Source organism: Podarcis cretensis (assembly GCF_951804945.1).
Source record: "Podarcis cretensis genome assembly, chromosome: 13".
NCBI classification, from domain to species: domain Eukaryota; kingdom Metazoa; phylum Chordata; class Lepidosauria; order Squamata; family Lacertidae; genus Podarcis; species Podarcis cretensis.
The window spans coordinates 45,769,110-45,794,679 of record NC_137182.1 but is presented as its reverse complement, the minus strand read 5'-3'; the positions used below and the strand labels follow the sequence as shown (position 1 = coordinate 45,794,679).

The following is a 25,570-nucleotide window of genomic DNA, read 5'->3' as shown; positions in this document are numbered from 1 at the left end:
AAAGGAAACAGACTCTGCCTCACAGTGCTACTTAGATATCCCTTATTTCTCAACTTTTTGGCAAATAGTAGAGTTTTGTTTAGGTTCCCATTAGTTCAAATTATTAGTTCAAATTATACAAAATAGCTTTTGTATTTTTACCCAATGGTAGGAAAAGTTTCAAAGAAATAATAATTATGGAAATATAAAAAAATGATGAGATGAGCAGAGAAAGGGAGGGTCCTAGATCTCTATCATATTTAATTTGTAGTCATTCAACTTGCTTTTATTATTGCTTGTAAGCCGCTCTGAGCCCGGCCTTGGCTGGGGAGGGTATAAATAAAAATTATTATTATTATTATTATTATTATTATTATATTAGATGGCACAAGGCTTTTGCTTTCTCTCGGGAAGACATACCTGAGGAGCAGATAGGTATCAGACTATACACAATTTCCCCAGGCTAGTGCCTGCCTCCACTTCTTGCCTGATATTCCTTTCCAACAGCCACAGATGATATAACCCAAACTGCCCAAATTCTTCCATAATTTGGACGGAGACTTGGTTGAGTCTCGTGCATGGCTCGGATACATTGAGCAATGCTCTCACTCAACATAAGGCAGCTTACAAAGTTCCCTTTCCCCTTTCCTCTATCTGCAGTTTCCAACGCACCCCAGCATCTGCTCAGGAGTTTCAGAACCTACTGGGAAAGTGGATGCCAGAAAATTAGAGTAAGGGATTAGAGTAACCCAATTCATTTCTACATCATATGTAACTATGCTGGATCCCAAGAACATAAATGATAAGATAAGCTCTTCTGTTATTTTGACCACCACATCTGAAGGCAGCCCTGTTCAGGGAAGTTTTTTAATATGTGACATTTTAGTGTATCTTTCATCTTTGTTGGAAGCCATCCAGAGTGGCTGGGGAAACCCAGCCAGATGGGCAGGGTATAAATAATAAATTATTATTATTATTATTACTAGCCCGAAAGATTACAGAGCCTAACTCCCAACATAAATTACAATCTCTTCTGTCATTTATGCTTTGCTCCGTATCAGCTGTTCTCTGTTATTCAGCTCAGGCCTCATCACAATAATGTAGCATTTAGGGAAAAAGAGGCAAGCCAGCAGCCCAGCACTGGAAGCCAAGATGGAGAAGATCTCCACAGCCACCATGTATTTTCCTCTGGTGCTCAGGTACGTTGGAATAAAGGAGAGCCAAACACTGCAGAAAACCAGCATGCTGAAGGTGATGAACTTGGCTTCATTGAAACTGTCCGGCAACTTCCTGGCTAAGAAGGCCACAGTGAAGCTGACAGTGGCCAGGAAGCCCATGTAGCCCAAAACACAATAGAACATGGGAACTGACCCTTCATTACATAATATTATAATTTCTTCATTCATTGAGTGCATGTCCAAATCTGGGAATGGGGGAGAGGTTGCCAGCCATAAGACACAGATTCCTACTTGAACAATGGAGCCAGAGAGGACAATGGTGTAAGCCAGCTTTTTGCCTACCCATCTCCTGATCCTGGACCCTGGCTTGGTAGCAATGAATGCCAAAACCACCAATACGGTTTTGGCCAAGATGCTGGAGAGGGCCACAGAGAAAATGATGCCAAAACTTGTTTGTCGGAGAAGGCAGGTCACCCACCTTGGTTTTCCAATGAACATCAAAGTGCAGAGGAAACACAAGAGGAGGCAGAGTAGAAGAATATAGGTTAGGGTTCTATTGTTGGCTTTGACTATGGCAGTGTCCCTGTGCTTAATGAAGATGCCAAGCACAAGAATTGTGATCAGAGAGAATAAAAGTGCACAGAAAGTTGAAACGATGGCCAATGTTTCATTAAAGCCCAGGAAGTTTGCTGTCTTTGGAATGCATTGATCATGGCCTTCATTTGGATACTGACCTGCAGGGCACCTGGCACATATTTCATTCTCTGAAAATACAATGTACAATCATTTTAAAAAACCATGATTATGCTAAAGAATGTTATTATCTGAAGTACGGGAGATTTTATGCAGCCAAACAACTGTACACTATTGCCAGTAAGTAAGGGAACTACAGAGTTGTAAATTTATAGAAAGGACTCCGTGATATCACATCTGCAAGAAGTGAGGAAGTATGGTTTGTTTTCTGATCCTCTCTCTCTCTTCTGTTTGAACCATGCAACTGACGACATGCATCACGCTGGAGCTCCTTAGCCCATTTTCAGTGCTTGAAGATATGGATTCTATTTTGTAACAAAGAATACCTTGCCTGTATTTGCTTCTGCTGATTGATGCCTGAGACCTGTGATTACTGCATGTAAAGCATTTAAATTGACTAATGGTTGTTGACTATTCACTCCGAGAGGGGAGTGAATTGCATAGTAAGCGCTAAATTTAAACACTATAATCAAATTCTGCTGGGCGCTGTTTTGACTAAAGAGTGAGTCAAGCTCTGCACGTTTTATTGAATTTAGGCAGTTAGTCATGAATGCTTTTGCCCTAGATGCTTACAAAATCAACTGATGTGGATAAGCTGTATGCTTTTAGTGGTGCTTTTCTGTTTTTCTCAGGACCACAGATACTGCATAGTTAAACAAGAGAAATATTGTTGCTGAAATATTGGCCACAGAAAGGTGCTTTTGAAAGGACTTTTACCACCTCCCCCAAAAGCCTTGTTTTTAGAGAAGGGGCCACCACTTTTATTCCACTGTAAATTAGTCAATGTTAGTGGTAAAATCATCACCCACCTTTCTAAAATATATTCTTTTAAAAAAGTGAAGATACAATCTTGAAGAGTGTATTCTAGAAGGATAACATTATATTGATGTTATCTATAAACAATAAGGACAACACATCAAGCCATAAATTAAGACTTCCCTCCTCCAGAAATTAAACACAACAAAATTGTCAAGGAGTGCAGTGCTTACTAAAATAAATTGTATTGTTTTGTATATCTTTACATGCTATATCCCACATTTCTCATTTGAGAACGTCTCATGTGGGCATGGATCTACCCAGAATATACTAACATGAATTGTATAGTATATGCTAACACGGCATCTCTCACCCTTGTCATTTGAGAACATCTCATGTGGACATGGATCACAATCATAACAGCAAAACTTCTCCCCCTCCTTCTTTTTCTTCCCATAACCAGGACGGCAATTGGCATTACATATTGAAAGTGGTGGTTCCTATTCAAAGATATGGGAGAAGGTTAATATTAAGAAAATGTCTAAATTAATATAACATAAGGTGATCTATCAGTAAATAGGAGGGCCAATATTGTGGAATAGATAATCCATATGTACACAGGTGACTCATGAAGTGGAGTCTGATGGAACCCTCTGTCACAAGAGACTAGGGCCCTGCGGGACTTGACATCTTTCCACAGGGCCTGCAAAACAGAGGTGTTCCATCAGGCCTTCTGTAACCCTCATAGAACTCTAGCCCAATGGTTGCCATTAATTCGACTCTGAATTGATTTTAGAATGAATTGGTTTTAGAATGTATTTCAATTAATTGATTATGATTTTATGTAAACTGTGTTATTTTTACTGTTGTTAGCCACCCTGAGCCTGGCTTCGGCTGGGGAGAGCGGGATATAAATAATTTTTTATTATTATTATTATTATTATTATTATTATTATTATTATTACTATTATTATTTAAAAAGTCCACTTACTATATTCATCTGATAGCAGTGGTTGTGGCCTGGCACGGCTGCAGAAAATCTGGGGCGGTGGATATCCCTCACCTATGTGGTCAGCTGACGGCAGCAATATGGCCATGTGGGAGGTTGTGAAAAGACCACAAAATTTGAATTTGTTTTGCCCAACAGCAAGCAAGATAAGCAGGTGTGACTATGGGATTACTGCCATTTGATTCATGAATTTCACTAGGTGCTATTTTGATGTGACTCTAGATGGTGGGATTTGTATTAAAAAAACAAAACACCTTTCTACATAGAATACAATAAAAAAGCAATCTACATAAAGGAAAAGGGGGGGGGAGAAAAGAGAAAGAGAAAGAGGAGGGGGAATGTAAAGCCCTCTCCCAAAGATAGATCTTAACCCTTGTCTCTCATAAAAGGGGGTGAACCTTTCCAGCTGTAACCTAGGAGCTTCCCTTTTTTCTCCCAGGCTCCCACCTTGGCAGATCTTCCATCCCCTGCCTCTCATACAATGTATTTTACCTGCCATCCATCTCCTTCCTGAGTGTACCAGAGTAGAGAACACCCAAAACAAAAAATAAAAAAAACAAAACAAAAAACACAACCCACAAGCAAATGCAAAGTATAGTGGTACCTCAGGTTACATACGCTTCAATTTACAGACGCTTCAGGTTACAGACTCCGCTAACCCAGAAATAATACCTCGGGTTAAGAACTTTGCTTCAGGATGAGAACAGAAATCGTGCTCCGGCAGCACGGCAGCAGCGGGAGGCCCCATTAGCTAAAGTGGTGCTTCAGGTTAAGAACAGTTTCAGGTTAAGAACGGACCTCCGGAAAGAATTAAGTTCTTAACCCGAGGTACCACTATAGATAAGCAAAAAAGGAAAAGAGAAAAGGCTGAAAGGGGAAAAAATATTTTTTAAAAAATAGAAAAGAAAAGAGAGAAATAGAAATTAAATAAATATGACTTCCAATTCTCTGTCTGTCAATTATATATTAAAAAGTTATACAAAATATTCAAAGTGTTCACTCCAGGATGGTATATAGCTGTATTCCAGGGTAATATCTAGCTGTTCCTTCTTCTACTAGGTGATGTTTCCCCAGTCCTCAATCCCATGAGCCTCAAGTTCATTCATTTTTTTCCATACCAAAAGTCTAAAAGTCCAATTGCTATTATTGCTAAGTGTCCAGTCCAGTATGTCAACTTTATCTCCAAAATAATAATAATAATAATCCAACATCCCTTATTAGGATAATAATCCATAGTTATTAACTTGTATTTTCATTAATTCGCACCCAGTTTCATATCTTCCAACTCCATTTCCTGTTTGCCATGATTTTCCATCCTAGTTTAAAAAGAGAGAAAAGAGACTCCTTCCATTTCGATTTCATCCATTTGTTTTTCAACTGCATCGCAAGAATTTTGATAGATTCTTTCCTCCTAATCCATAATACTACTAATAAAAATTTTAATATTTGTACCCTGCCTATCTGACGGGGTTGCCCCAGCCACTCTGGGCAGCTTCCAGCAGGTATCGAAACACAATAAATCATCAAACATAAAAAAAAAAAATCCCCAGATTGCACACAGGATCCTTTCTCTCTTAGCTCTGTATCTGCTATCTCAAGATATTTCTTTATGTCTTTGTCAATGGTTTCATTTCACTTCTCGAGCATCAGAACTTCATTGTTTGTCTGTTTGGCTGCTCCGGGTACCTGTGTGGAGGTCCTCTCCATTTCATAATCTGCTGCACCCATTTTCCCATTCCACTCTCATTTTCTGGCAGATCTTGATAGCATTTTCACCATAATGGTTTCTGTTAGTTTCCACCTTAGCAGTCTCTGCCTTGAAGAAACGTGTCTCCTTAACAAAGTACATTCCTTCCCACATTAAAGGAATTTAGCTTCACTTTTGCAGCCAGCACTCCACAAAAAGGACAGAGAGTTATAATATAAAATGAATATTCTTAGGAACCAGAGCACTGTTATCTGTTGATAATCTTCCTCAGTCGCAAACAATTGTTTTGTTTTTAGCCTAATTAATATTTCTTCTTACACCAGCAGTTAGTTCGCATTCCAGGTGAAAGTTTAATTGGCAGACAGATCACCTCATTTGTAATTCATCATCACAATCTCAAAAGCAGTGAAAAAAAGGGGGGAGGTTTTGCTGACCTGGTTCCCACAATTGTGGTTCCTCACTCCAAGTCACACCCCCTGTCAAAATACTTTGTGTCTCTGGAGTGAAGAGAAGCTTTCTTCGGTGCATTAGAGATTAATCCCCTTGATCCCTCTATCTTCAATGAGAGAGTATGATAACCAAATATTACGACTTGGCTATCTTTAATCACTGCATAATTATCTCTGTCGATGGAGTGTTCAGCAGTAGCCATCTTTCCTCCTAGAAGTCCTCAAGATGATGGGAATTGGAGGTAATGTAGCATAGCAGTTCGTTTCCTACCTGAAGGGTCATTATGAGAGAGTAGTTCTAGGAGATATTTGTTTGGCTTCATAGTCTTTAGGATGTGGTGTCCCATGAAGGTCCAGTTTATCTCCTATGTTATTTAGCATCTATGTGAAACTGTTGGCAGGTGTCATGGAGCATGGTATCATCAGTATGCTGATGACACACTCTCTAATCCATTGAAATAAAGAGAGGTATCTGGAAGTATCTGGAGGGTATAATGAACTGGATGGGGTTGGTAGATCCTGGAAATGGTGCCTAAAGGTGTACAATGAAGGGGCCAGTCAAATCTACCTGGAGAGAACATTTCGCAAATGGAGAGCCACTGCCCCAAAGGCCCACTCCTGTGTCTCCTCCCTCTAGACTTCCTGTGAAAGAGACAGATGAAATGGTTGCAGGGTCTGGGTAGGTTCATATAGAGAGAGGCGATCCTTCAGGTATAGCGATCCTGAGCTGTTTAAGGCTTTATAGGTCCAAAACCATGCTTTGAATTGGGGCCAGAAAACAAGTAAAGTTACTCTTTCAAATAACAGGTAGGTAGCCGTGTTGGTCTGCTGTAGTTGAAACAAAATCTAAAATATCCTTCCAGTAGCACCTTAGAGACAAACCTTAGATTGAAGAAGTGTGCATGCATACAAAGGCTCATACCAATAACAAACTTAGTTTGTCTCTAAGGTGCTACTGGAAGGAATTTTTTTTTATTTTGTTTCGACTCTTTCAAATAGACATTCTTTCCACTAAAACACTGTCCATCTGTTTATGAATTTTCAACATGGATAAGATTTTCATCTTATTTTTGAAAACTTTATTTTCTCCTCCAGTGTATAACAAACTTAATTATGCATTGCTTTCTTCCCTCCCTTACACCCCATCGTTATGGAAAACTATGAATGTTGCCATCTGAGGGCCTGTGCAGTTATTTTCTCACCTGAGTGAAGCCACTATGCCATTTGATTCTGTCTGCATTAATGGTGAGCTCTTTGCCAGGAGAGGCCTGAGGATCCAGCCTCCCCACTTTGACCCTGACATATGATCTGTTTCGGAAAGTGACCAGGTTTGTAATATCAAAGCCAGCTGCTAACTCTCCATATTCATTTAATGTGATTTCATCACCAGCACTGTTGTTGAACGAGATTCTCTGCAGGAATGATTGGACCTATGTGAAAAGAGAACCACAAGGTCTACAAAGTCAGGGAATGGGCAGGTGTGGGGGATTCTCTGGTCCTGAACGGAGTAACTGTGCCTCTAAAGGACCAGGTGTGCAGTGGGGGGTCATTTTGGACTCACAGCTATCCATGGAGGCACAGGTTATCTCATGCTTGGACTACTGCAATAAACTCTATGTGGTGCTACCTTTGAAGGTGACTTGGAAACTACAACTAATCCAGAATGTGGCAGCTAGACTGGTGACTGGGAGTGGCTGCTGGGACCACATAACACCGGTCCTAAAGGATCTTTATTGGCTCCCAGTGCACAATTCAAAGTGTTGGTGCTGACCTTTAAAACCCTAAATGGCCACGGCCCAGTATACCTGAAGGAGAATCTCCACCCCCATCGTTCCTCCTTCAAGGATCTTCTGCTGGTTCCCTCACTGCGAGAAGTGAAGTTACAGGGAACTAGGCAGAGGGACTTCTTGGTAGTGGTGCCCTTCCTGTGGAACACCCTGCCTTCAGATATCAAGAAAATAAACAGCTAACTGACTTTTAGAAGACACCTGAAGGCAGCCCTGTATTGGAAAATTATTATTGTTTTATGTTTTAGTATGTTTTGATATATGCTGCGAGCCACCCAGAGTGGTTAGGGAAACCCAGCCAGATGTTGTTTTTGTTGTTGATAATTGGAGGGTGTGCGTGGCTTTTGTTTCCTTCATTTCAGGAATCCCTGAATTTTGCTAGCTCTCTGTATCATGTGTGCTGGAATTACCAAGGAAACCAGAAATTTTCATGGACACTCCACCAGATTTTGAGAAACTTCAGAAAGCTACAAGGGTAATTTCAGGCAGTTTGATTTGCACTCCACTTGGCTAATTTGTGCTGTTAACCGTAGGTAAGAGGAATGCCTATGTAATCTAAAGTCTTTTTATTATTATAAGAACTTTTCTAATTCCAATCTCTGATATAACAAAATTATTTTTAGTTATCAAGGTTTCTTTCTTTACTTATAGTGCATTGCCAATTTATATAATATATCAAGGCAGTGCATAACACAGAATATTTTGTAAACTGTACACTTTGTAACAGGAAACCCTACCTGCCAAGGTTTCAAATTCTGATGAGAGAGTCTTTCTCTACTCTCTGTTCCTTTGTGGTTGGCTCCAGCCGGAAACATGATCTGTAAGGCATGTGCCAAAGCATAGACAGCATTGTAGATGCTGTAGCTGTGGCCTGTCATGCTCATTTCAAAAAATGATGCAGGAAGGCTTTCCAGCATCTCCTCTCCAGTACATGTGACATAAAAGTATTTTGACGCAGTGGAGTTTGAAAGTGAACAACCAAATGCTTGTTCCCATAAATCTTTGATAAAGCCATCTCCATCTTCCCAATAAGGATTTACATGCTGAAGAAAGTCTTGGAAGCTGTGAGTCTCCTTGGAGTGGATAGCAAAGGAGAGAGCACCATGGAACATTTGTATGTTAATACCAGTATTTTTTTGAACTGTATGTAATGGGAAATCTATTTGAGCTGTTGTAATCCACACTTTTCCTTCAGGTAACTTAATATGTGGATGATATATTAACAGAGTTACCATTGTCTTTGCAGCATTTAACAGCCATGCAATAGATTGACTTTCTCCATATATAACAACAGCATTGGCTTTGCTCATTATGAAAGCTCGTGTGAAGAGCTTTGATCCACGTACCACATCATCTACCGTATCAAACATGCTACCAGTGACATGCAGATGGTACCAAATCTTTTCTGTGAATGCTGAACAGATCCGATTCTTGTAAAGCATTGGTTCAATTGCCCGCAAGAAATGTTCTCCAGCTTCATTATCTGGAGTGAGGAGTCCAACCCATTTCCATCCAAAATACAAAAGTAACTGGATAATTCCTTGATACTGAAGTCCTTCATTGGGGACCATGCGGTAAAAAGAAGGGAATTTGATTTGTTCATTCATGACTGATTCAAATGAACCATATGAAATCTGAAAAAAGAAAAACCAAACTGTCCAAGTGGAAACAAGAACTCACAACACGTTTATCTGAATATAAGTGTTGTAAGTGTTGTAAACATTCCAATTACCTCCAGATAAGTATCTGTTTATTGGGAAGATTGTCAGAATGTGCTTTAGCTACTATTCCCCACAATTTGAGGCAAGCTATTAACAGTCATTCATTGCTAGATATTTCACCTGCCACTCTCTCTATATAGTGGTTTTTATGTTGATCTTTTCTGTGAACTGCCCTGAGAGCTCCGGGTATAAGGCAGTATATAAATTCTAGTAGTAGTAGTAGTAGTAGTAGTAGTAATAATAAATCCTATATACTAAAATGTACTCTTTTTAGGGACATAGAAAAATGCAGACAAATAATTGTGCTCAATAATTTCTGAAGCTATTCATTCTTAATATTATTGAGTCATCACATTTGTACACATCGATTGTCTCCAAGTATTTGGAGTATTTATCATTGCTCACTGTACTGTACTGCTTTTGGCACCGCTAAGCATATGATTCAACAAAACTTTCATGTGGAGCTGGAGCAATAGAAACCACTGATCCTCTTCTTCTGTTTTGTAACCCTTATAGTGATTGTAGAGAGAAGTTGATACTCCATCTACTATGAACTCTCCTGGGAAGATCTTCTGGGAACTCTGGAAGATCTCTGGAAGAGTATGTATGGTCTTTTACCACAATAAACCATATAAAATATCAGCAAAATACAGTGGTACGTTTGGTTGCAAACTTAATTCATTCTGGAGGTCCATTTTTAACTTGAGGTACCACTTTAGCTAATGGGGCCTGCCGATTTCCTTTCTCATCCTGAGGTAAAGTTCTTAACCCGAGGTACTACTTCCGGGTTAGTGGAGTCTGTAACCCAAAGTGTTTGTAACCCAAGGTGTTTGTAATCCAAGGTACTACTGTACAAAAAAAAGCATCACCATCATTCTCTGCAAAAATTAAAAGCAACAAAGATGAATTCACATAATGCAGCAGAATGGCACAAAATACTGTTTTCCATTAACCTCCGAAAGTCAACAGTTCTGAATATGTCATACTTGCCCCAGGAAGGGAATTTCATAATTCTCCGGGAGAGACATTCTTGGTTTTTTATTATTTATTAAATTTGTCAGTTGATTTTTCTTGCCTGGGGCAACCCAAAGCAACTCACAACCAAACAAGTAGACAATAAACCACACATACATATCATGCATGGAGGAGTTAATGTCACAGAGTAAGCTGTGCTGCCAGGTTTAGCTGGGTCACTCCTTTACCTCTGGAGGATGGTAATCAAGCCTATTGTTGTCCTTCAGTCTCCCAGAGAAGCTTGGCATGTAGAGAGGTCTGAGCTGGTTGCTCCAAGCTCACACTGCATGACTCTAACAGGCCATACCAATTTAGGAACTTTCACAACTGTAACTAAGCCTGTGTTTTCTGACTGATGTATGGAAAAGCACACAAACCTGACCTTCAGAGGGCTTATAAGTAAACCATTTTTAATTTAACAAATGTGAGGTCTTTTTCTATGCAGGGGGGGGGAGGGGAATATTCTGGAACTACAATGACATATTTTAAAGGTCTACGAGCTTATATTTCTGTGCGTTACTGTGCAGCATGTTTTGTGGTTTAAAATCTCTGCCGGGATTCTCTCATCAAAGAGTACTTGCCCCAAACCTGGATTTTGCTTCCAAGGAAGTCTCTTTTCTATATTTCATCTTTCCATTGCCACCAATGCTTGGAAATTTTCGTGCAATCTTACTTTATATGCATTAAACACATGTTCTTTGGAACATTGCCCTTCTCACACGCATTGTTGGACACCCACGTTATACCTCCCTAATATATTTATATATTGCAGTCTCTTTTACTCTTCCCTTTTTACCTGTCCATATTCATGAGTCAACAGGTTTCTAGTGGAAGGAGAGGGGGAGAGTTTATTATTGTGTGAAATTTCATTATTATTATTTTAATTCCCATATTCTACCTGTGGAATCTTGTAAAGACCTAAGATGTCTGCCATGCACAAAGAAGTATCAGAGCCAAATCCCCCAATGACTCCTACTACATTTTTCTGGACGGTACATATGTAGTTGGGGAGAAAGTGACGTGATTTAAAGAGCAGATCCAGAGTGGTTCGATAGGTCATCTTTGAATCATAATAGCTATCATAGATGTGGAACCCAAGAGTGACATTGGGCAAGATCTTGGGATTCTCGTTGATCTCATCAATGGCAAACACCAAGGCAAGGAGGTGCTGGTACAACTTTGTCATCACCCTGCAAATGAAGTGAGTTACTGTTTTATGGGAGAATTAAACAGAACATAAAATCCAGAACTGAAAGGAGAGGGTACAGCCTGCCAGTTTAGTCACGTATTATTATTATTAGTATTATTATTAATCACCCTTCATCTGAGGATCATATGGCGGTTTACAATAAAAAACATGAAATATATAGCATAGTATGAGCTAAAAACAGTGCTCCAGTTTAAAACGGCATAGATTGTTAAATTAGCCAAGGCCTGGGAGAAGAGAATGTTTTTGCCTGGGCAAGATATGTAACGAAGGTGGCAGCTGAGCCCGCCTGGGGAGAGAATTCCATAAGTGGGGAGCAAAAAACCCCATTGTTGTGTTGCCACCCTCCAGACCTCTCGTGGAGGAAGCACATGAAGAAGGGCCTCGGGTGAGCTTTTTCCAGCTCTACACCATCCCTACTTAGGTGAATTGACCAGAACTGTACATAGTGTACCAAGTGTAGGTCACGCCATAGATTAGTTTAACTGCATTATGATATTGGCAGTTCCTTAAGTGATGTTTGCTAGAATAGAATTCTAGCACAGTTGCACCCTGTGTCCACATTTTCACTGTGTTATCTGCTATGACCCAAGGTTTCATTCCTGGTCATTCACTATTAGTTCAGATGCCATAGGTATATAAGTAAAATTACCCAGCCTGCATTCGCTCCATAAGACACACACACATTTCACCTTACTTTTTAGGAGGGAAAAAGTGAGTCTTATAGAGCAAAAAATACGGTAATATATATTTTTAGCTTGGAATAAGCCTCACTTTACACTTGCTTAAATTGAATTGCCTTTCCATTTTACTGCTCATGCAACCAGTATGCAGAGATTATTTTGGAGTGCTTTGCAATCTGTGTTATTTTTTAATAACTAAACATTTTAGAATCATCGGCAAACATGACTGGCTAACTGCATGGCTGTATGTTGGAGAGCAGTTCTTATATCATCTTACCCACTTTCTCTTTCTCCTACTCTCCTTTCTCTTTATCTTTCCAGAATTGGTGAAGGTGAATGTTTTCTGATGTCTAATTAACAGTTTAGGCATAGCCTACAGTATGTGCATGGATATTTCTTATAGAAAATGTCCATTTGTTTTTGTTTTTTTAAAATGTAATTTTCCCCCCCAAAGCAATCAAAGTACTTTTCTGTCAGATATCCAGATATCAATGTATTAATAACAAATAAAATAATGTTAAGGACATTTTACTTACACTGGGAGATCAATAAAGACACGAGAAGGGTGTATATTGAAGGAAAGCTTGGGGTACATGTAAAAGATATGAGATGCTATCCCACCAATGATAAGGTCCCCTTGTTCATACCACTCATGTGGAATATGCACAGGATTATTTCTGCTGCAAACAACAGTGTGCACTTTGGGCACCATATTGGGAAGCAGCAGGAGAAGCAGCAGCAACAACATCCTGATCTCAAATATCCTTCTGCACATGGACTCTCCTTTGCCTCTCTACAATATTGTTACTATCATCAGTCTGACTTGAACAGGATGGATTTGATGGCAGCCAAGTCTGGCAATTCAGTACTTAACCTTTTCATTAACTTCAATAATGTAAAAAAAATTGATCGAATGCTCTCTAAAATATCATGATTTGAGATCTAATTGATACAATGAAAAGTAAAACTCTCTGAAACGACAGATCCTGGCCTCACCTCTCCTCCCTTCCCGTAGCTGTTTTTGGAATACCGGGGTGCTTTAAATCATTTCAGATTTACGTTTTCATTTTTTAATTCCCATTCTGCCTTCTGGAGCTTTGCCGGGTAAATTGATTATAATAATTTTAATAATTACAGGGGAGATAATCACTTTTGCAATGTTGTTGGACTCTATGTTGCATCACCAGGAGGAGAACTGCCGAAGTAAACATATCTGCCACATCAAAGGTTAGGAAGTGATCTCTAAGGCCATCTTGCCCAATCTGCTTGCTAATGCAGGACACCCATAACTAAAAAAAGAAACCCCAAACCCAAACAAAACACCACCTCTTCCTAGAATACCTTGCTGGGGTCTCCTACACTCTCTCAACTAGGTGACACTGATCAGACATTGCTATCCACCCCACTAACTGGATCTTTGGTACAATGCAGGAGAGAGTCCTAACCATATCCAAATGTACGGGTCCTGACTAATGCTGTCTAGACACTTTAGAAACAACACATATGTACTGTTTGAAGCAATGTGGCATGCGTGGGGATCTCTCTGGCATCATCTAAAAACTGCTAGGATAGCTCAGTTGGTAGAGCATACTCTCAGAGTCATGAGTTCAAGCCCCATATTGGGCAAAATATTTTTTAGAGATAAGCCAACCTCATCCTTTCCCCACTTGTCTAATTTCCTATGGCTAGGGGTGCCTACAACTCTGTGACACTTACTGGATCTTGGGAACAATGATGGAAAGGGTGCAAACCATCTAGGGACCCTGGATAATACAGTCTAGCTACTTTTGAAAGAGCACATATATATTGTTTGAAGGAGAGTGGCATGCTTGGGGATGTCTGTGCCATCCCTTTCTTACTCTGGTAAGAGGTGGTAATTCTGAAGGCTGTCAGGGTGGCCCATCAGTGTAAGGCAGTGATAGGCAATGTTGCACCATCTAGATGTTTCTGGACTATAGCTTCTACCATCCTTGATAATACAGTGGTGCCCCGCAAGATGAATGCCTCGCAAGACGAAAAACCCGCTAGACGAAAGGGTTTTCCGTTTTTCAAGGTGCTTCGCAAGACGAATTTCTCTCTCTTTTTTTATAATAATTTTTATTAATTTTCCAATTTTAAGACAAAGCAATAACAACATAGGAACATCATCAGATACAAACAAACACACAAATATAATTTCTTAACCTCATTTTCATAAACCTCCTTTCTCGGACTTCCCCATACCTCACCCTTTTTGCATCCTTATTTTACAGTTTTTCAGCAACCCTTTTTACCAATTAGATTTAAACTTATTATCTTTCTCAATTTCCCCTTAAATTATCAAACAGTTTCAGCTGTAATTCTACATCTTCCTTCCCCTTGACATTTTAGCACTCCTCAATTTTGTAACAGTTCTTAAGATATACTTTAAACTTCTTCCAATCTTCCTCCACCGTCTCTTTCTCTTGGTCACGGATTCTGCCAGTCATTTCTGCCAGTCCCATAAAGTCAATCACTTTCGTCTGCCATTCTTCCAGTGTGGGTAATTCTTGTGTCTTCCAATACTTTGCTAGAAGAATCCTTGCTGCTGTAGTGGCGTACATAAAAAAAGTCTTATCCTTCCTTGACACCAAATGCCCAAGAGAAATGCCTCCGGTTTCTTATGAAAAGTACATTTAAGTACCTTCTTAATTTCATTATAAATCATTTCCCAAAAGGCTTTAATCTTTGGGCAGGTCCACCAAAGGTGAAAGAAGGTGCCTTCAGTCTCATTACATTTCCAACATTTATTATTGGGCAGATGATAAATCTTCGCAAGCTTGACTGGGGGTCATGTACCACCTGTAGATCATTTTCATAATATTTTCTCTTAGGGCATTACATGCCGTAAATTTAATACCGGTGGTCCATAACTGCTCCCAGTCAGCAAACATAATGTCATGGCCTATGTCCTGTGCCCATTTAATCATAGCTGACTTAACTGTCTCATCTATTGTATTCCACCTCAGCAGCAATTTATACATTCTTGATAAGTTCTTAGTATTGGGTTCTAACAATTCTGTTTCTAATTTCGATTTCTCCACCTGGAAGCCAATTTTCCTGTCTTGTTTAAAGGTCTCCATTATTTGGTAATAATGGAGCCAGTCTCGTACCTTGGACTTTATTTTCTCAAAACTCTGTAATTTGAATTTGCCACTTTCTTCTTCTAAAATTTCAAAGTATTTTGGCCATTTGGATTCCATATTAAGTTTCTTCACCTCCTTAGCCTCCATTGGTGATAACCACCTAGGAGTTTTATTTTCCAGCAAGTCCTTATATCAAATCCAAACATTATATAATGCTTTCCTAACAATATGGTTTTTTAAACCCTTGTGAACTTTAACCTTGTCATACCATATATATGCATGCCAACCAAACCTATTGTCGAATCCTTCCAAGTCCAGAATGTCTGCATTCTCAAGAAGTAGCCAATCTTTCAACCAGCAAAAAGCTGCCGATTCATAGTACAGTCTTAAGTCCGGCAGGGCAAACCCCCCTCTTTCTTTTGCATCAGTAAGTATCTTAAGTTTTATTCTGGGCTTTTTGCCCTGCCAGACAAATTTAGATATATCTTTCTGCCACTTCTTGAAACAGTCTAGTTTATCCACAATTTGTAATGTCTGAAACAAAAATAACATTCTAGGCAATACATTCATTTTAATCACTGCGATTCGACCTAACAAGGAAAGCTTCAAGTTCGACCATATTTCTAGATCTTTCTTTACCTCTGTCCAACATTTGTCATAATTGTCTTTAAATAAGTTCACATTCTTAGATGTCATGTTAATCCCCAAATATTTTACTTTCTTTGCCACCATTAACCCAGTTTCATTTTGAAAACTCTCTCTTTCAACATTTGTTAGATTTTTTTCCAGAACTTTAGTTTTTTGTTTGTTCAGCTTAAATCCTGCCACCTGACCAAAGACTTGGATTAACTCTAAGACTCTTTTTGTACTAGTGTCTGGCTCTTGTAAAGTCAATACTAAATCATCTGCAAATGCCTTCAATTTATAATGTTTGGCTCCAACCTGAACTCCTTTTACCAGCTGGTCCCCCCTGATCATATTCAGCAAAACCTCCAGGACTGATATAAAAAGTAATGGGGATATTGGGCACCCCTGCCGTGTCCCTTTTTCTATAGAAAGTTCATCAGTAACCACATTATTTACAATTAACTTTGCCTTTTGTTCAGAATATATTGCACCTATACCATTTTCAAACCTTTGGCCTACCCCCATCCCGTGGAGATTCTTCTTCATAAAATTCCAAGAAATATTATCAAAGGCTTTCTCCGCGTCCACAAAAATTAAAACTGCTTTTGTGTTGATATTTACAGTCAGCAGTTCCATAATGTCAATTATGTTCCTTACATTGTCTGATAAATGTCTTCCTGGGAGAAAGCCTGCCTGATCCTTGTGAATCTCCTCCACCAACACCATCTTCAGTCTTTTTGCTAAAATGTCAGCAAATATTTTGTAATCCACATTAAGTAACGATATAGGGCGGTAATAATAATAATAATAATAATAATAATAATAATAATAATAATTTATTATTTATACCCCGCCCATCTGGCTGGGCCTCCCCAGCCACTCTGGGCGGCTTCCATAGAAAGCAAAAATACAATAAAATATCACACGTTAAAAACTTCCCTGATTTTTTTCCGTTTCAGTCTTTGGTATAAGTGTAATGAAAGCTTCTTTCCACGATTCAGGTGCCTTTTCCCCCTCTAATATTTCATTACAAACCTCCTTAAGCGGCTGTATTAACCATTCCTTCAATGCTTTATAGTATCTGGAGGTTAGTCCATCTGGTCCTGGAGATTTCCCTAATTGCATATTTTGAATGGCACCCTCTATTTCTTGATCTGTTATTTTCTCATTTAAAGCCAACATATTTTGTTGTGAGATTTTTTTGTAATCCATGTTTCTTAAGAAAATCTTCTATATCTCCTTCGTTTTCCGGCCCTTGTGCATATAATCTTCTAAAATAGCTCTGAAAACAATTGCTGATCTCATTTGGTTTAGAGATGTTCTTTCCATCTACCTCCAAGCTTGTGACTGTATTCAATTTCTGTCTCTTCTTCAATTGCCAAGCTAGAAGTTTCCCACATTTGTCCGCTGATTCGAATGTCCTCTGTCTCGTTTGCTTAATTTTCCATTCTATCTCCTGATTCATCAATTCCATATACTGCATCTGGTAAAACTTAATTTCTCTCAAAATCTCATGAGACTTTGGTTTTGACCTCAGTTTCTTTTCTCCTTCTTTTATTTTTTCCAGGATCTTATCTTTCTTCTCATTTTGTTTCTTTCTCTTTAAGGAGTTCTGTTGTATTAAGAAACCTCGCATCACGGCCTTGCTTGCATCCCAAATCACTCTTTTCTCGACATCTGTCCTCAGGTTTATCTCGAAATAGTCCATCAAAGTTTTTTGGGCCTTTTTATAAATCTCAACATCTCTGAATAGGGTGTCATTCATTCTCCATCTAAAGGAACCAGCTGTTGTTAGTTTCATTTCCATCTTTACTGCGTTATGGTCGGAGCATGTCTTTGGGCAGATTTCCACTTTTTTTATCTTTGGAGCCATTCCACTAGTAGTCCATATTTGATCTATTCTTGTCCACGTCATCTATGCCTCTGAGAAGAATGTTCCCTCTCTCTCAAGAGGGTTTCTTGTTCTCCAAATGTCAATCAAGTCCATATTTTCAGTCATCTCAAAGAAAGTCTTAGGTAATCTCCCATCTTTAGAAACCACCTGTCTTTGTGCTTTATCCATATTAGTAGAAACGACGCCATTCATATCTCCTAATAAGATCACCTTATAATCCAAATAGTCCATTAATGTCTCATGCAGTTTCTTATAAAATTCTGCCTTCCCTTCATTTGGTGCATAAATGCCAACTGTCAAAAAATTTTCTCCTTGGATTTGTATCTCAATTGCCAAAATTCTTCCATGCTCATCTTTAAAAATCAGTTTTGGGGCCAATTTCTCCTTCGCGTAAATCACCACTCCTCTTTTCTTAACTTTATCTGATGAAATAAATTCCTGTCCCAATCTTTTGTTTATAAGCAATCTTCTATGTGCCCTTGTCACATGGGTTTCTTGTAAACAAATCAAATCCAATTGTTCTCTTTTCAAAATATGAAAAACCTCATGTCTTTTTCTGGGAAGGTTCAGTCCATTACGGTTCCAAGTTAAAAATTGCAGAGACATAATTAATTAGTTACCTCCAGTTGCTCCCTGCAACTGTTCTTCTTCCGTTGGTGACTTAAGTCCAAATGTCAGGTTTCCAAGATCTGTTTCAGAGGTCAATTCTAACACTCCTTTCACCAGGTCCTCCTCGTTTCTGTCCAGGAATTGTTCTTTATCTTGCACTGTTCTTATTCTAACTTTCTTTCCTTTGAAGTTAAAAGATAGGCCTTGTGGAAATTCCCACCTAAAAGGTATGTTGTTCTTCTTCAGCAGGTCAACCAGATTCTTATAGAAGGTTCTTACCTCCAGAATGTATTTTGGGATGTCCTTGTAGATTTGCACAGAAGCATTTCCGATCTGGAGAGTTCTCTGGTAATGCAAGTTTAATATTTTGTCTCTTTCCTCTTTAGATCTCAGAGTTATCAGACAGTCCCTTGGGGTCTTCCTGCCTTGCCTTCTGCCCAATCTGAAGGCGGTTGTTATCTTAAATTCTTCTTCCTCTGAGTTTACCTGCCAAAATTGTGAAAGTTCTTTGGTGAGAAAGTCCACCAGGTTGTCCCCCTCACTTTCAGGGACCAATCTAGGTCTCAGATTCTTCTCCTTCCTCTGCATCTCCCACAAAGACAAGGCCGCCTCATGCTGGTCAAGCTTCTTACAAACTGGTATTAAACTTTCCTGTGTGGTTTCTGCAGTAAATTTAGCTTCTTCCGCAATTTTTCGGATTGTAGCGTTTTCTTGAACCAATTTATTTATGGTTTCTGTATTAGACGTAATGCTTTTAGTATTTAAATCTAATTTTGCTGTAAGTTCTGTCAGTTGTTTGGTATTTTCTGTGCTCTGTCTTGTTAAGTTTTCTAAAGAGTCATTTATTTTAAGTAGTGCTTGTGTCACTGAATCCATGAATGCGTTTATTCCTTTCTCCTGTCCAGCTGCGCCTGTTGGCAATAAGGCTGATATTGAGCCCCTTTTCTTTTGTGCAGATTTAGCTTTAGATCTTGTTGCTATCTCTTCTGCGGAGCCGCTCATATCCCAAGGTCGTTCCCACAGGAACAGCTCTTAAATGGAAAAATCCAGTGACTTGCTTTTTGACTATGCTTTTTGTCTATGTTACAACTGTTACCTTTCAACCCTCTAGAGGGAGCAATTCAATGTATCCAATAGGCAGAAAAAACAAAGAAACCAAAAGCCCTCAGAGGGAAAAAGATTTTAACAACAGTCTTTCAATCTTCTAATTGCAACAATGTTATTTCTGTAAAGTCCCAACAGTTATATCCAATAAAATCTGTGCTTTACAGTAGGTCTTATCTGACAGTCCCCTGTCAAAGTGCTTCACCCAGGCAGTCTGTTCCCAGAGTCAGAGACAGCAGGAATTTTTAAATAAATTTTCTCTCATGCAGGTTAAACCAAATTCCCTTTTCTTCCCCCCGCTCCTGCTTGCTGGGGGGGGGGGAGTTGAAGTTCAATGTCAAAGTTAAGCAGTTCAAAAAGTTCAAAGTTACTTTTCCTTCAGTCGCAGCTTTCTAGTTCCGTTGCTTTAAGAATCATGCAATCCGGGGGAGGCAGACTTCCTTTATTTACCGTCCCCCGATTTCGGCCCAATTTCAAATGCTTTTTTTATAGTCCCAGTAAGGTTTCCAATCCTACTTACGGGTATTTCAATTTCAGTCCAAATTTCAGGAAGGAATCGGCGCTCTCCGCTAATGGCGACGCGGCTTCACTCCACGGGCTGGGTAGCGACTCTCAGCACCGCACGCACCCCGATGCCACTCCGGAGCCTTTAAAAAGGCTCCTTAACAGTAAAGGGGGCGCAAATGGTGCCCACCGAGTCTCCTTGTTCACAGGCTTCCGTGCCTGTGATTTTAGGGGTCCCCGCTTCGCCGTAGCGGTCAGACCCGAACTCGTGGAGCAGTCCTCCTCCGGAGATGGAAGAGAGGACCGCCATTAAGCGCTGGCGCCGACCGGAAGTCCCCCGCAAGACGAATTTCTCTATGGGCTTCCCCCCCTTTTTCTAAGCCGCTAAGCCGCTAATAGCCGCTTAGCCGCTAAGCCGCTAAGCCGCTAATAGCCGCTAAGCCGCTAATAGCGCTAATCTGCTAAGCTGCTAATAGGGTTGCTTCGCAAGACAAAAAAACCGCAAAACGAAGAGACTCGCGGAATGGATTCTTCAGGAAATCAGCCCTGAGTGCTCACTGGAAGGACAGATCATGAAGCTGAGGCTCCACTACTTTGGCCACCTCAAGAGAAGAGAAGACTCCCTGGAAAAGACCCTGATATTGGAAAAGATGGAGGGCACAAGGAGAAGAGGACGACAGAGGACGAGATGGTTGGATAGTGTTCTTGAAGCTACCAGCATGAGTTTGACCAAACTGTGGGAGGCAGTGGAAGACAGGAGTACCAGGTGTGCTCTGGTCCATGGGGTCACAAAGAGTCAGACACAACTAAACGACTAAACAACAACAAGTGCCCTCTGAGCCTGGAGCAGTATCTATGGCAAGGTGAGTCATTTCCTTTCTCCCTTCCCAGCCCCCTGTCAATCCAAGTATGAAATTCTAGAAATGTTGATGTCCCAGTTTTAAAATGAGTTAGAGGTGTGTTTTTGCACCTAGAATTTCTCATGGAGTGACCATGTGATTTCCAGTTTGGAGCACTTTTAAATGCTCTGCTTCAATTGGCTATTGAGGTGCCGTGGGGGTTGGTGATCATCAAGATGTTATGAATAATATAAATGAATAAGCACAGAGGCTTCAAAATGCACCACACAAAACATGACTCATGAATTTAATAGAACTACTGTCCCCATGAAATTGTCATTCATTCCTTCAAATACTTTGTTTATAAAAGTACTGGAAGACACAAGAACTACCCACTCTGGAAGAATGGCAGACGAAGGTGATCAACTACATGGGACTGGCTGAGATGACTGGCAGAATCCGTGACCAAGGAAAAGAGACAGTGGAGGAAGATTGGAAGAAATTTAAAGTGTATCTTAAGAATGATTGTAAAATTAATGAGTGATAAAATGTCAAGGTTAGAGAAGAAAGAGGATTACAGCTGTAAATGATTAGGTAAGAGAGAAGGGAAAAAAAGAGTAATTAGTTAAATTAAGTGAGGATTTGCTGAAAGAAATTTGGAAATGGGGATGCAGAAAGGAGAGGTATGGGGAAGTCGGAGAAGTAATGTTTATGAAAAGAAGGTTTTGAAACTATATTTGTGTGTGTTTATGTGTCTGTTTGTTTTTGTATAATGTATTGTATTGTGTTTAATATGTGTTGGAAAATCAATAAAAATATTATTAAAAAAAACCCCAAATAATTTGTTTATATAGGGGGCATGGTAAGCTTGGTAATTAATATAGTGTCATTTGCCCAAGAAAACTCGAGAGAAGAAACACTGGTAACATGTTATGTTTATTGACATATAACAATGATAGAATCTGCAATCAGAACAAATTATCCAACAAATTATCCAACACCAATGAGGTCTGTCTGGTGAAGAGGATTGATGGGAGCATTTCAACTCTCCCATCTCTTGAGCCAGTTGCCAGCCACACACAGTGATCACTCAGCAAGGCTTGAGGAAACTCCTCTGTCACTATCTCAGATCCAGTCCTGATTTAGTTCAAGAACTGACCTAATGCTTAATTTGTGTAAAAAGCTTTAATTAAGCATATGGCTGGGAGGGAAATGGGGCGAAGAATTTGCATCTCTTTCCTATTCAGGATTGAGAGCTGGGATGGTGGTGTTTCAATTCTTAAGGGTGCTCTTTCACAAACAATTTATTTGTGGGGAAGCTGTTTTTGATTAAGCACCATACAGGACCTCTGCCTCTACTTAATAGCTGTTTAAAGAAGGCAGGGATGCTGTGGGGTATCAGGTGGGAAGCAGAATCAAGCAATCAGTCTCCTACTTTTACCTGGGAAGACACATTCAGTTACGGCTAGACCACATCAAAATTTTCTAGCCTGATGCCTATGTTCACTTCCTGTCTGATTCACTGCAAGACAGCCACAGATAATTCTGGAGCATCTAAGTTGACCAGGAGTGATCCATAGCCATTCCAGTTCATATTGACTGATGCCAAACTCCTTCCAAATAGACCCAACTTGGCTCAGGACTGCCAAATCCAACGCACAATCCTTCTAGATAGACAACTGCTCTCAGTATTAGGCAATATTCCTGTGTTTCTCTCCCTCTCCTTTCTCTGCAACTACCTATGTTCTCCCCAGACTTGCCCAGGAAAGAAAGAGCCCCTTGACCAAAATGTGGGACAGCTATGGAGATGCAGGAGAAGGTAGGGTGGGGAAGAAATTTTTCTGGTAATTTCCTGCTTTGAAAAATACAGGGAAAATGATACCTACAAGCAAATCCACATAGCCCAAGACCCAAAAGAACCACAAAATATCCTGTCATTTATACTTCTTTTGTGTCAGCTGCTGTCTGTTGTTAAGGTCAGGTCTCACCACAATAATGTAGCATTTTGGGAAAAAGAGGCAAGCCAGCAAGCCAGTACTGGAAGCCAAGATCGAGAAGATCTCCACAGCCACCATGTATTTTCCTCTGGTGCTCAGGTAAGTTGGAATAAAGGAGAGCCAAACACTGCAAAAGACCAGCATGCTGAAGGTGATGAACTTGGCCTCATTGAAACTGTCAGGCAACTTTCTGGCTAAGAAGGCCACAGTGAAACTGACAGTGGCCAGGAAGCCCAGGTAGCCCAAAACACAATAGAACATCAGGATTGACCCTTCATTACATAACACTACAATTTCTTCATTCATTGAGTGTGTATCCAAATCTGGGAAAGGGGGAGAGGCTCCAAGCCAGAAGGCACAGATTCCTACTTGAACCATAGAGGAGGAAAGGATAATGGAATAAGTAAGTTCTTTTCCTACCCATCTCCGGATCCTGGATCCTGGTTTGGTAGCCATGAATGCCAAAACCACTAGTATGGTTTTGGCTAAGATGCTAGAGAGGGCCACAGAGAAGACAATGCCAAAAGTGGTTTGTCGAAGAAGGCAGGTCACCTTATTAGGTTTTCCAATGAACAACAAAGAGCAGAGGAAACACAGGAAGAGGGAGATGAGGAGAATATAGGTGAGGCTTCTGTTGCTGGCTTTGACGATGGCTGTATCCCGATGCTTAATGAAGATGCTGAGCACCAGAATTGTGATCAGAGAGAATAGAAGTGCAGAGGCAGCTGAAACAATGGCCAACGTTTCATGAAAAGCTAAGAAGTTTGGAATCTTAGGAATGCATAGATCCTGGTCTTTGTTTGGATATTGATCTGCTGGGCAACTGACACATGTTTCCATGTCTGAAAACAAACAAACAATGCATGACAATTTGAAGCAACCAATACTATTCTTAAGAATTTCCTCACCATTAGTCTATCTAGCATTGTGTTTTCCATTTCAAAATGTTTCAAAACTTTCAGCCCAAATGCTTTTACCCTGGATCAGCAGTTCCTAATTAGCTAAGTACTGTGGACCCCCTGTTTTTCAAAAGTCAAACATAGACCCCCTACTTTTGAAATTTTTGGTATATCTCTAGTAGTTTTTATTGTGCATATGGTGCCACAGACACCCTGTGTTGGCTATGCGGACTCCATGAGGTTCACAGACCACCAATTAGGAACCACTGCCTTAGATTAAGAAAAAATAAAGGTCATGTATTAAATCTGGAATTTTTTTTCCATGAATGACATCTGCTTTTATAACCCTTCCCTCCTTTTTCTAAAGTCATATACTACATATAAAAATGAGTACATTACAGCTGAAATCTCTGGGGCCCAGAAAGGTGACTTTAATGAGACTTTCACCATCTCATCAAACAACCTTGTTCTTAGAGGAGAAACCACCACTTATATTCCCCCAAAACTTTATAGAAGTTGGAGGTAAAATATATTACCTCCCATTTTAAAATAATTTATTCAAGATATTTTAAAGATAAAATTATATTGATGTTATCTATGAACAATGAGAACAACACGTCAAGCCATATTTTAAGCCTTCCCTCCTCCGGTAGATTAATGACAACAAAATTGCTGAAGAACCCAGAGCTTACTAAAATAAATTGCATTGTTTGGTATTGTCTTAAGATGACATTGTCCACCTTTCTCATTTGAGATCATTCCTTCTGGACATTGATCACAATCATAGCAGCAAAACTTCTTCCCCTCCTTCTTTTTCTTCCCGTATCCAGAATGGCAGATGTCATTACATACAGAAGGGGGTGGCACCTATCCAAAGAGGTGGGAAAAGATAAATGTTTTGGGGGATCAATGTAATATCCACTATCAGGTGACTTAACAGTAAATATGAGGACTAATAGTGTGAAATATATGATCCATAGGTGCACAGGTGTCACATACAGTGTGGTAAAGAGCTGCTCCTCTAATCATTGTACAAACTCAACACGACTGCAATATTCATACCTAGACCATCCACCATTTGAGCTGCACCAGAATTCAGTCTAATCTCACCTCACAACCTAACTGCATTTTCTCTAAGGATTTTATATATGTTCTTTGTTATGACTCAAGGAGATGGCAATTAAACATACTCCATTACAGTGGTTCTGTTCCTACCTGCATGGTCAATCTGAGAAACTAGTACTAGGGAACCATGCCATGGCTTTTGGGCTTTGGTGTCCCTTTAGGACCTATACTGTGTTTTGTTGCCATTTATTATAACTGTATGAAACTCTTCAGAATCATATCCTAGGATCCGGAACACAGTGTCATCTGTATGCTGATGATCTGCAGCTCTATCTCTTCACTAGATTGGAAAGAGAGGAGGTGGTGAAGGTACTGGCCAGGTGTCTGGAGGGAGTGATGGATTGGGTGGGGGTTGAATCCTTATAAGAGAGAAGTACTTTGGGTGGGTGTTTCTCATGCTTGGGAACATAGGTGCCAACTCTGGGTTGGTCCTAGCACCCACAAAATCCCCCTTGAAGGGGCTGGGCACCCACAAATTTTGGTGCCAGGGCTATTCACGCTGCATGAAACCCACATGGGGCCTCCCACTGCTGCCACGTCACTGCCGCACCATTTCTGTTCTCATCCTGAAGCAAAGTTCTTAACCCGAGGTACTATTTCTGGGTTAGTGGAAACAAAATAAAA

The 25,570-nt window shown here is 39.9% G+C and overlaps 1 protein-coding gene across 1 annotated transcript in view; it reads right to left on the bottom strand.

Annotated features, from left to right (window-relative positions):
• Positions 1-1,019: 1,019 nt before the first annotated feature.
• Positions 1,020-25,570, bottom strand: part of LOC307201647 (vomeronasal type-2 receptor 26-like) — a gene marked incomplete at both ends in the record, with an annotated part of 29,391 nt that continues 4,840 nt past the window's right edge. The window contains 6 exons of the mRNA XM_079950944.1: positions 1,020-1,921; positions 3,040-3,166; positions 7,035-7,262; positions 8,852-9,253; positions 11,253-11,544; positions 13,961-13,965. Coding sequence (XP_079807070.1) covers positions 1,020-1,921; positions 3,040-3,166; positions 7,035-7,262; positions 8,852-9,253; positions 11,253-11,544; positions 13,961-13,965 — 1,956 coding nt within the window. The remainder of the gene's footprint in view (positions 1,922-3,039; positions 3,167-7,034; positions 7,263-8,851; positions 9,254-11,252; positions 11,545-13,960; positions 13,966-25,570) is intronic.